The sequence below is a fragment of the Xiphophorus hellerii genome, chromosome 11, assembly GCF_003331165.1.
Source record: "Xiphophorus hellerii strain 12219 chromosome 11, Xiphophorus_hellerii-4.1, whole genome shotgun sequence".
NCBI classification, from domain to species: Eukaryota; Metazoa; Chordata; class Actinopteri; order Cyprinodontiformes; family Poeciliidae; genus Xiphophorus; species Xiphophorus hellerii.
This window is the reverse complement of record NC_045682.1, coordinates 1,052,326-1,063,577: the sequence shown is the minus strand read 5'-3', so window position 1 is coordinate 1,063,577 and position 11,252 is coordinate 1,052,326. Positions and strand designations below refer to the sequence as shown.

The window sequence follows — 11,252 nt, the reverse complement described above, 5'->3', positions numbered from 1 at the left end:
AAATACTTGCAGCTACAATACAGCAGTTATTCTGTCAAAAGGACAACTGAAAAACCAGCAATCAGTAAAATAATGTTTAACAGTAAGGTTCTCATTACTCTAAATTATACACGAGTCAACTAAATCTCACAGCACTGCCTATATCAAATAATGTCAAGAAAAAGTGGAAACATTCATTCAAAGTCAAATGCAGGTTGCATCAGAATAAACAATCCTGAATTCAAAACTTCCTGACAGCATGGCTAGCTGTTCTGTACTGGTTCTGATTGGCTGTTTCTGACCGAGGTGAGTAATTCTGCAGAACACAGGGAGGAGACAGAGGAGATCGATTTTTTTTCAGAGATTATCTGTCTTATGTTAGGAGATAGTGAAAGTTTTAATACATATGTAAAATCTTCTTGTTTGTTTGTTTCATTTACATGCTGCAGCTTCAAGCGGCTGTTCGGTATGAGAGTTCAGTCTGGTGGATGTTGAGTGGCGCTCGGTCTGTAAAATATTACTACCAGTAGCTCATAGCGGCGGTCCAACAGCGAGAGCAGAACCAGTGTCTTACACCGCTAGCTCGTTGACTTAAATAATTTTTTGGGTTATTTGCTTAGCTTTCTGAAAGCTAAGCAAATATAAATAACCAAGCAAATTATAAATAACCCAAGCTCATCCGGGTGAGTGTTGGTAGCTGTGCGCGGCTTTACCAGGTGCCTGGCCGCTCCAGATATCTTTTTTTCCTGCATTGAGCCTCGATGTAGCCAAACTCTGTCAAGTGCTTGCTTTATAAATGTCATGTTGGAGTTTATTCATTTTTGTCTCTGTGCTCCACCAGGTCTGTTAACCAGTTTCAATACCTGACCAGAACCCCTCAGTGTAAATTAGCTTAAGAAATAATGAGATTTGGTTATATATACAAACAGGCTTTAATGCCGAAAAATGACCAAATGTTACAAGCCATACATGTCATACAAATGGAACAGATACAGAGTTACATTCACCGTCCAGTGCTGGGCCACACTTAACTCACCTTATGGATGCAACCAAGTGAGGCAGAGATTGTGATGACTGGCAACAGTCACATATAAACATGGTTATGTAAGCTGCAGCTTGTGTGTGTGTAAGCATTCGAATGAGGCTAAAAGAGATAGAGGAAAAGACAGAATCTACAACAGTCATATTAGATTTGTTCTGTTTATGCATGTTGACGTGCTTCATTCCGGAGGTAATTTCAAGTCAAACTTCCCCAGTCACTCTCAGAGCGTTAAATTTCCTGATCATATCGCTTAGGATTTGTTGCCGCACGCTTGCGCAGTGTGAAGGAAAGAGGAGATACAGGTGATCGGTTTGTGTGATCGGCAACAAGAGACAGTGATCGGCGATCACTGACCATACACTTTTTCACGGAAATCGCCCGATTATGATCGGTAGCCGATTGGTTGGCATACCTCTAAAATACCTAAAAAATTATAAACGGGTAAACAGATAAAGAAGAGAAACAATGAAAGAATGCAAAAATGAACTTTAGAAACTTATGGCAACAAGAACAAAACAGGTTTAAAACCACTTAGCTTTACACTCGGGGACCAAATATCGGCATCTAGATAGGAAGTATCAATAAGTCCGCACAGCTGTTATAATTTTTTATTTTTTTATTAGTGGTCTTATAACAAAATAATAATAATATATTTTATTTGTAATATTTTTAGATCTCAAAGGGCCAATAATAAGGCACTCAAGAGGAAAAGTTCCTCAAATAAATATTGTAATATACTGAATTGGTATGTATTATTGGGGCCTGCCATGCAAAGCAATGGCAGGAACCTATTGCTATTCTCCCAATTCTTTATTTTTCATCCGTAACCATTAATGCGGCTCGTACTGCTGCGTGCACACCTACAAATGAGGTATCAAAACGTGCAGAAAATTCACGCCATTGGAGCTATTACTTTTGGTGGGATTCGGGGTTAACATGGCGACATAATTCGCAAAAAACTACGAAAAAAACCCCATTATAAGTCAATGGGAAAAATCTTAGAAATACCCTATTTTTGAGGATTTTCTGTGTCGTCACGAATTCACGTAGAAATGCCATTCAAATTTCATTTTGTAGATACGTCTGTGATCTCTTCGAAAGTGAAGACGGCTCGTCGATACCAATTACGGTTTGTCCACAATTTGTCTCTAAGCGACCCAAAGTTTCTCATTTTTCCTAAAATTAGAGTGCGTCTCTCACTGATTAGAGTGAGAAATCAAGAGAACTTTTTCACCCTAAAATAATTTTGAAATCGCCATCACGCCCACAAATATCGCACGATTGGTATCAAAATCGGTCCTGACATTGATACGCATGTCTGCTCCGGTAAAATGTTTTCGAAATTTATCTAGATCGTACGGTTTTCTGTCACGGTGCTTCAGAGCAAAGTCATGCGACAGGATTTTCTAGGCTGTCTGAGGCTCTGTCACTAACAGTTCACACCTTGGTGAGAAACTTATTTAACATAGCAACGGAACTCAAGAGGCTGCTGATTAGGACTACAAATACGCATCACTGTAGTTCTATATATAGTGGAACCCTCAGTTGAAACAGATCAGGACTGAACTGGCCTTTAGAACTACTTGCTGCTATGGGCTGTATATAACTGATTTAACTCAGTAACTGTTACACATGGGATTAGTTTGGAACTTTAAAATTAAGCATAATAATAATTTCAAAATAAAAGCCTTGAATATAACAAAAATTCCAAAATAAAAGCCTTGAATATTTTTACATGACGTAATTGCTCTTTTTGGCTTTATTTGACTTTTTCATCCAAAGCACTGTTACACATGGTATTAGTTTGGCCCTTTGAAATGAAGCTTAACAAAAATTTCAAAATAAAAGCCTTGAATATTTTTACATGACGTAATTGCTCTTTTTGGCTTTATTTGACTTTTTCATCCAAAGCACTGTTACACATGGTATTAGTTTGGAACTTTGAAATGAAGCATACTGAAAATTTCAAAATAAAAGCCTTGAGAATTTTTACATGAGATTATTGCTGTTTTGAGCATTATATAACTGATTTTATACAATGACTGTTATTCATGGGATTAGGTTGGCCCTTTGAAATGAAGATTAACAAAAATTCCAAAATAAAAGCCTTTAATATTTTTACATCAACTACTTGTGTTTTGAGCATTATATAACTGATTTAACCCAATGACTATTACACATAGGATTAGTTTGGCCCTTTGAAATGAAGCTTAACAAAAATTTCAAAATAAAAGCCTTTAATATTTTTAAATCAACTACTTGTGTTTTGAGCATTATATAACTGATTTACCCAATGACTATTAGACATGGGTTTATTGGGGCAATAAAAATTAAGCTTAATGAAAATTTCAAAATAAAAGCCTTGAATATTTTTACATCATGTAATTGCTCTTTTTGGCTTTATTTGACTTTTTCATCCAAAGCACTGTTACACATGGTATTAGTTTGGCCCTTTGAAATGAAGCATACTGAAAATTTCAAATTAAAAGCCTTGACAATTTTACATCAGGTATTTGCTCTTTTGGGCATTATGTGAATTTTTTATCCAAAGCACTGATAAAAATGGGATTAGTTTGGCGCTTTGAAATGAAGCTTAACAAACATTTCAAAATAAAAGCCTTTAATATTTTTACATCAACTACTTGTGTTTTGAGCATTATATAACTATTTTAACCCAATGACTATTACGCATGGGATTAGTTTGGCCCTTTCAAATGAAGTTTAACAAAACTTCCAAAATAAAAGCCTTGAGAAAATTTTAAATCTTACTGAATGGTGCACGTCCACCTTACTTAACGTTCTTGTGATTCTCCACATGCTATTGATTACGTTGCAGCGTTCTTTAGCATTGATGCTAATTTGTAGCGTGACAACGCCGGGCCCAAACCGACGGGCACGCCTTGGCAGGCCCCGGCTAAATTTCTTCCGAAATTTTCTAGTTATTTTTATTATTTGTTTAGGATTTTATTTCACACTCCATTTCTATTCATTGTAAATCTGATCCCTGTTTGACTCAACTGACTTATGAAATATTAAGGATTATGATCACTGATTAGCACAAATAATAATCAATGATCTTTTGTTAATACACATTATTAACTGCTGTCACATAAACACATTTCCTTGGAGTAGATTACAGATAATTGTTGTTCTGGAATGTATGAGTAACTGTTTCCATCAATGTTTTTTCTGCACATTTTGAAGTAGAAAAGGTTGATGGAAATAACTTCCTAAATTTTGCAAAAAAGTTTTTATGCTCTCTTCAGGTGGATGCTGGCTTTTCCAAAAGAGTTGAGGTGCAAAACGGGAAATGGAAACCCATTTGATGAATAAGTTCTGCCTTACCTGTGGCACAAAACTTTTCTGAGATGTGTGGCACCTGTTAGTTTGCAACCTGTACCTTGTTTATTGTAGCCACACATAACATTAACGAGGGGCAGGCATTTGTCGTATTGTTTGATGAAAGCAAGTTTGCTCATGATGAAAAACTTTTCATCATGAGAAGAAATTTGATAAATTTCAGTTAATGATGTCAAATAAAAACAAAACTGGCTGTATTATTGGAATTGTTGTTTTTACCATTTTCTCTATTATTTACGCATAAAGATCAGTAAATTTGAAAATATGATTGGATGCAGTTACTGTGTGCAGTCTAGTATTATAAATCATACTTCTTTAAGTAAGTAGCGTTCTGAAAAAGGGTACGTCACATGGCATGGGAATGATTTTCAAGAGCAGTATTTGTGTTTGTGGCACTATAAATGCTGTATCCTCACAATTGAAAGCTCAAAACATTGTCCTGAGCCGTATGCAACGAAATTTCGTTCTGTATACACCCTGTGCATGCAAAATGACAATAAAGTCAGTCTAAGTCTAATCATGCATTTATAGCATGGTACAGCATGCTATAAATTAGGAAGACAAACAAATGCCTAAAAAAAGAAGCAATAAGGCTGTAAGTATTTTGTTCACATAATTTTTAGCGTTATTACAATAACAATAATGTACACAGAAATTGCAATAAAATTCTAAGTCCATATTGTCCACCCCTAGCTAGGGTTTGGACCAATCCCTTTTCTTTTACTTCTGATTAAATGTCTGAGGTTTAGTATTAGCCAATCTGATACAGAAAAGCAGTGAATAATTGACTTAAAATGTTTCTTTTTCTAAATATAGAAATAAAAGTACAATAAGACAAATTTATTTTATAATTCTGCACCAGTAGAGCACACCTAAAAACACCAAAACTTCACAAGCTTGGTCAAACATGTAAAAACTGCAGAGTTGTTTTGTTCAGTATAACAGTCAATGTAAAATAAATAAGAAAACTGAAACTGACAACAACAAAAAAAAAACAATAGGTAGATTGGCTTGGTCAAACATCTAAAAAATAAACTGCAGCAAATCTTCTTTCAAATAGTTTAGAAAGTGCAATTAGGAATTCTGAATATAATGTAAAACAAATGATAAAGGATGACGCCGCTTAGAGCAAAAATCATAGAATTAGATTGAATAGGCCTGCCCATATGGATGGGCATATTGTCACTGATTCCTGGTCTAGATTTTTTTTCAATATCAGAACCGATACAGGAAAGAATGGATCGGTGCATCAACATCTGATTGACTGGTTGATTCGCTCCAAACCAGAAGATGGAAACACGGCTAACTTGCATTTTCTTTTTGCAAAGTTTTATAAGTTTGTTTTTAAATTTCCTTTACAATTTGATGGAAACAAAATCAATTCAATAAAGTGTGTTTCTATATCATAAAGTTGCTAAATGAGAGATTTCTCACCATAGGTGCAGCAGCAATCAGCATGACACAGCAGGTTGACGCTCTTCCCCCAGTGAAGTCAGACACCAGGCCGGCCATGATGCCTCCTGTGGACACAAAGGAGGCATCAGAACTGATTCAAAAGATTAATTTGACTGTCTTTGCGTCTTAGACAACAAAAAAGTATAAGTTTAAACAGGTAAGTTTAGGTATTTTTAACTGCCCAATCAAAACCTACCAAGGATCCCTCCTACATCAAATAACGTTGACATGTCTCCCGCTTCTTTTGCTTGAAAATGTGCTGAGAAAAAACAAAGAATTCACACATTAAACATAGAGTTACATACTGTATAAAAAGACAAGATTTTGCACTGCATGAAAATTGCGCATAATTTTCTTCCTTTCTTCTACCAGACTATTTTAATATATAATATTTGGTTTGGTTTGACTTTATTGAATGTAGAGTAATGAAAGAGTACACAAAGTTATATACAAACAAATTTAACACAAAAGCAAACAAAAGAAGAACAGTAGTAAAGTATATTTACACATTCAAAAGAGTGGGTATGAATTTATTTAGGCAAGTATAAGCTTTGGCTTCAGCCTATTCCTTTTTTGGTAAACCCAAATTATGGGTTTGTTTATTATTATTGTTTTTGTTTCCTGTGTTTAATGTTGATAATTTACCAAAATACAGTGAACTGAAACTGAAAACATTTATAGCAATATAAACCAGGTTTTTACATACATGAAATAACAACAACAACCAAAACATAACCCAGGGTTTCCCCTAGAAAACTTGCTAGGCCTTGTGGTCAGGGCGTCGAGGTGGTCTACCAGCAGTCCACCATGTTTTTGAATTAAAAAATGTTAAGTTGACAGGAAATGTAAAAATATTACTAGGTAATTTTGTTACTGAAATACATTACCGACAATACTTAAACCCACAACTATAGAATCTTAAAGACAACAAACAATAAAAAACAAAAAAATATATACCAATTATTTCCATTTTTTGTTAAACCTTTGAGTTTGAGCTCTGTTTGTTCACAAATACATCTCAGTAAATTACAAGAGGGGTCTCTAAATCAAATTCTGCTCAAGGCCTCATAAAACCTTGGACCAGCCCTGCATGATGAGCCACTGCACATCTCTCTGCTGTATAGAGAGAGACAAACGGGGAGATTAAATTTATGTGGCTCTAATAGCTCTTCCATTTTGTGTCTTTTGAGTTTTTAATAAGAGATGGGACGAGTTTTTTTGATCTTCATGCATGCAGCAACTCGGCCTGAGGTAGAGTTGCATTTTATATAGCGCAGTTTGAAGAATCGTGCAGCCAATAATGACATCCTGATAAGGTAAGCGTGAAAGCTCCTCCACGGACTGAGCCACCGGCTGACTAACACACCGTCTAACAAAGAACACATATATATAAACTCTATCAGTGCAGACGCAGAGTCATGGGCTGGGCAGCGTGTTGAGATGTAGACGCACACGCCGCACATAATTCTTTGTTCAAAAAGATACATCGTTCTTACTGCACACTTAAAGCTCACCTACATTTGTGGTTCACATTGATATGCGGGAGCAGAGCAAACACAGTGACTTTTAAACTTAACTTGACTCATACCTCAATGAAAAATTATCCAAAGAAACATGAGTTCTCATATAAATGTTCATACAGGTGAAAGCAGGTGAGCTATCGGCACCGAGGTAAACTTGAGAGATGCAACCACGAGGCAGCCAGCGGTGTGATTGGCTTTGTGCCTGTATAAACCAACTGATCTTTCGGGAACAATTCTGCTCTGCCAGTGAAATGCTCAACACAGCAAAGACGCTTGCAGTCACTTGTTTATGTAAAAAAAAAAAAGAAAAGAAAGAAAGGAAAAAAACGTTTTTTAATAAAAACTGGCGGGGGGCAAGTAAAGCCACCGCGGTCCACCAGGCAACACACTGGAGGAAACTCTGCAACCTCTCTGTTGGACATTCAGGCTCAACTTTTCCTGCTTCAGGTCAGTTAGGATTCCTAAAATAAATGCCAAATGTTTATCAATTAATCTCTTTACTTTCCTCAAAATTTGGAAAAAATGCCTTTTGATTTGTATTTGTGTCAAACAGTTTGGGTTTCCTTCCACAAGCTTCTCACCACAGTTTGCTGGGGTAGAGTTCCATTAAGCTTGACAGAACTGTTGTAACTACGTCAGATTTGCAGATCATATTACTCACGAAAACCTTTTTAATTCTACACAGATTTGTGATGGCAACTTCTAACCGTCTACTTTGTTGTAATTGAGACAGTTTCTAACTGATTTTGTGCTATGCTTAGAAGTCGTTATCCATTTGAAAGACCTATTTGAACAAAGCTTTAACTTCCTGCATGATGTCTTGAGATGTCCCTTCACTATTTTCACATGATGTTTTTTATCATCTTACTTCTCCTTTAAATGTAACTATTTTTATATTAGCAAAACTTAAATTTTAGTTTAAGCAAAACACAGGAAAAGACTGAAAAAATTAAGGTCTTTGTCCCTGAATGCATTTGCAAACTGTAATCTGGCTTTGTTGTTTGTTGCTTCCAGAGAAATGGCTTTTTCCTCGCTGAGCAGCTTTTCTGCCTGTGTCCATAAAGGCCTTGTTTCACCGTCATCGTTTGGGCTTTCTAAATATGTAGCATCTTAGATCAAGTAGCCTTCTTAATTTGAAAACAGTACATATAAATGCTAAAATAAATTCCCTCTCTCCTTACTCTTGATATTTACCAAAAATAATTTCGGAACTCCTAAAGGTCCTAAAACAGGAACGTCTGAATTGATTTCGATATTGGTAGGAATAAAGATTTCTAATGTAAGCAAAGTTTAGGTCAAAATGTGTGAATAATACTGACCAACATTAGAGATGTAGAGAGGAAGCCAGTAGAGGAAGGTGTAGCTGACCAGTTTTGCAAACATGAGGCAGAGAGAAAACTCCACCACTCCCTGTGGGACACATAAAAGATCAGGAAGGCATTTTAATGATCCTTCTCTCACTGTGCTGCAATAAAAACATGCCATGGATTGATACTACGGTTGCTGGTTTCAACAGCAATAACAAACAGGATAAAAACCCAACTGAGCAACTTGTAAAAAAAGGAAAATCTCAAGCTGAGGACAAGGTGAAGAAGTTCTAATGACTGTCATTGTATCAAAAACATAACAGAACAGATTTAATAATCAGTCTCCAGTTTTTTGCAATTCTGTGATTGTGGAAAGTCATGCGAAATCAATAGATCCCCGCTTTCAAAAACATTGGGTTTAAGTGAGTGACAGCTCCCACCTACAAGTGACATTATTTCTTATTCCTTCTATGCTGCTGCCTCAGACTTACATGATGTTGAATTACAATCTGAATTTCCATTACAAATGAGCACAAAACTGTCAATATTCTGGTAATGTCGAAAAATGACATTTGTGGTATTTTCATTAAATATGAAACACAATTAAAATCACACATGAATAAGTTTGTACACACAATAAATCATTAAAAAGCACAGTGCGCCATGAACTACTTCCTGTTATCCTCATCTTTGTGGTTTGTGCCAGTGGCAACTTCCGATTGTTGATCATGTGACTCGTGTGATGCAAAAACAGGGTGTCCATTGCAGTTTTGACAAATAAACCAATTTTGATGTAGCCAAGGAACCACCTCATCCTAGAGCAAAAACTTATGATGAAAAAATACCAATTTGACAAAAAAAAAAGAATTTATTTTTGAAATGTCAAATTGCACAATTATATGGTCAACTGAAACACTGCTACTGTCTGTGATTGATATGACAAGTAATAAGAACTCACATTTACCATAATGCATAAGAGCAAAGGACCAATCAAAGCAGCATCCCACTGTTCTCCATTAAAGTGGAGGGAAATTATTTTGCACACCTTGCAATACGGTATTTTTGGATGAGGGTTAATGAGGAACAAGTATTGCAACATTCCTTGCAATTATTTCTTAAGTAGCACCACAAAATTATACCTGTCAAGTTTTGGACTTGAGAATAGGGGAAATGTTGTCGCCTGGTGCTAGTGTTATTGGGGTGGCGGGGCACCAGGGAGTGGGGTAGGGTTAACCCGCAAGAGCTGCGAGCTAGAGCAATTGATGTGAGGGGGAGGTTTGACGGAACAAACGGAGAGCGTGAGCATGCAGCATAATACGGGATATTTATGGGAAAATAATAATACGGGAGCATTGTGGGGAGGGGAGGTAAAATACTGTAGTTTTTCAGCCAAAATTGGAGACTTGACAGGTATGCACAAAATCAGTGATTTGGATTGCAAAAAAAATTACATGAAATCCTAGAGGGACTGTTCACTTCTCAGCTGAATGTGGAAACAAGAAAACAACATGGTATCCTGTTTTGTTTATTCTGTTTTAAACCTCTAACTTACATGAATCTGAGTTTATAACCAGTTCCTAAATTTAGTTGGTTTTCAGATTGTTCCTGTGTTGTTTTCATTTAATCCTCTCCTCAAGGTCTTGCAGATGTTATTGAAGTCACATTATTTTAAACAAAACATTTCCACAGGAGAAAAAGTAATTTTTTAAAATTAAACACACTGAGTCAATGCATTTTATTACTTATCATTGTACTGGTTTCCTGGTTATTGTTGAGTGTCTTTTCATCCAATTTATAGGTCATCAATCTGGATTGAGTAGAGTGAAAAGCTGATAGAAGCTTCACAGATATAATTAGGCCTAAAATCATTCATACCCTTACAGTTGACCCAGGCTTAAAGTAATCTTTTAATATCAGCAACATATTTTTTTCTGACAGGAAGTAACAATGTTCACAACTTGAATTTTATGGAGAATCCATGGAAGAAACTAAAGATTTGGGTGATGGCAGGGAGGTCCACCAACCTCAAAGCCATTGGTAAAATAAACATAATCATGTCAAATGGAAATGGACCTTCTACTATAATTTTAAATATGCAATTTGTCTTTCAGACCACTACATGGAGCCAAAGACTATGGCTGGAACATGTGAGCAGCACAATAATATTATATCTGGAGCAAAATCAGACAAATCTTTTTTCTTTTTTTTTTAAAAATCAGTTGAATTCAACTATTTATGCTTACAGGTATACAGAGAGCCCCATAGAAGCTTATGGCCTCAGAGTGTTCCTGTATGATCTTCGGACTCTCCGTGGAGACGGCACCATTGATGCTTCTGTTCCCGTTTTGCAGTAGAGGCTCGGTCTCAACGTCCTCCTGAATGATCTGACATACAAACACACAGCTGTGAGCTCAAAAATGAATGGTTCAGGAAAAAAGGAGAAAGTAGCAATGCAAGTTATTGATTAATGAATTAATCTAAAGTTGATTGATCTTATCGATCGATTGTAGATTAATTGGTGGGCATTTTCTTAAAAGCTCGACTGTCTTTCCATAACATACAAGACTACATTTCTCATAATAAGCA

At 36.0% G+C, this 11,252-nt stretch overlaps 1 protein-coding gene across 2 annotated transcripts in view; it reads right to left on the bottom strand.

Moving 5' to 3' along the window:
* The window catches only part of slc37a2 (solute carrier family 37 member 2), a 40,869-nt gene that overhangs the window by 8,779 nt on the left and 20,838 nt on the right, over window positions 1–11,252 (bottom strand). For both annotated transcript variants that reach the window (XM_032576472.1, XM_032576471.1), the window contains exons 9-12: window positions 10,910–11,050; window positions 8,679–8,769; window positions 6,033–6,095; window positions 5,816–5,901 (exon numbers count right to left, since the gene is read on the bottom strand). In XM_032576472.1, coding sequence (XP_032432363.1) covers window positions 5,816–5,901; window positions 6,033–6,095; window positions 8,679–8,769; window positions 10,910–11,050 — 381 coding nt within the window. The remainder of the gene's footprint in view (window positions 1–5,815; window positions 5,902–6,032; window positions 6,096–8,678; window positions 8,770–10,909; window positions 11,051–11,252) is intronic.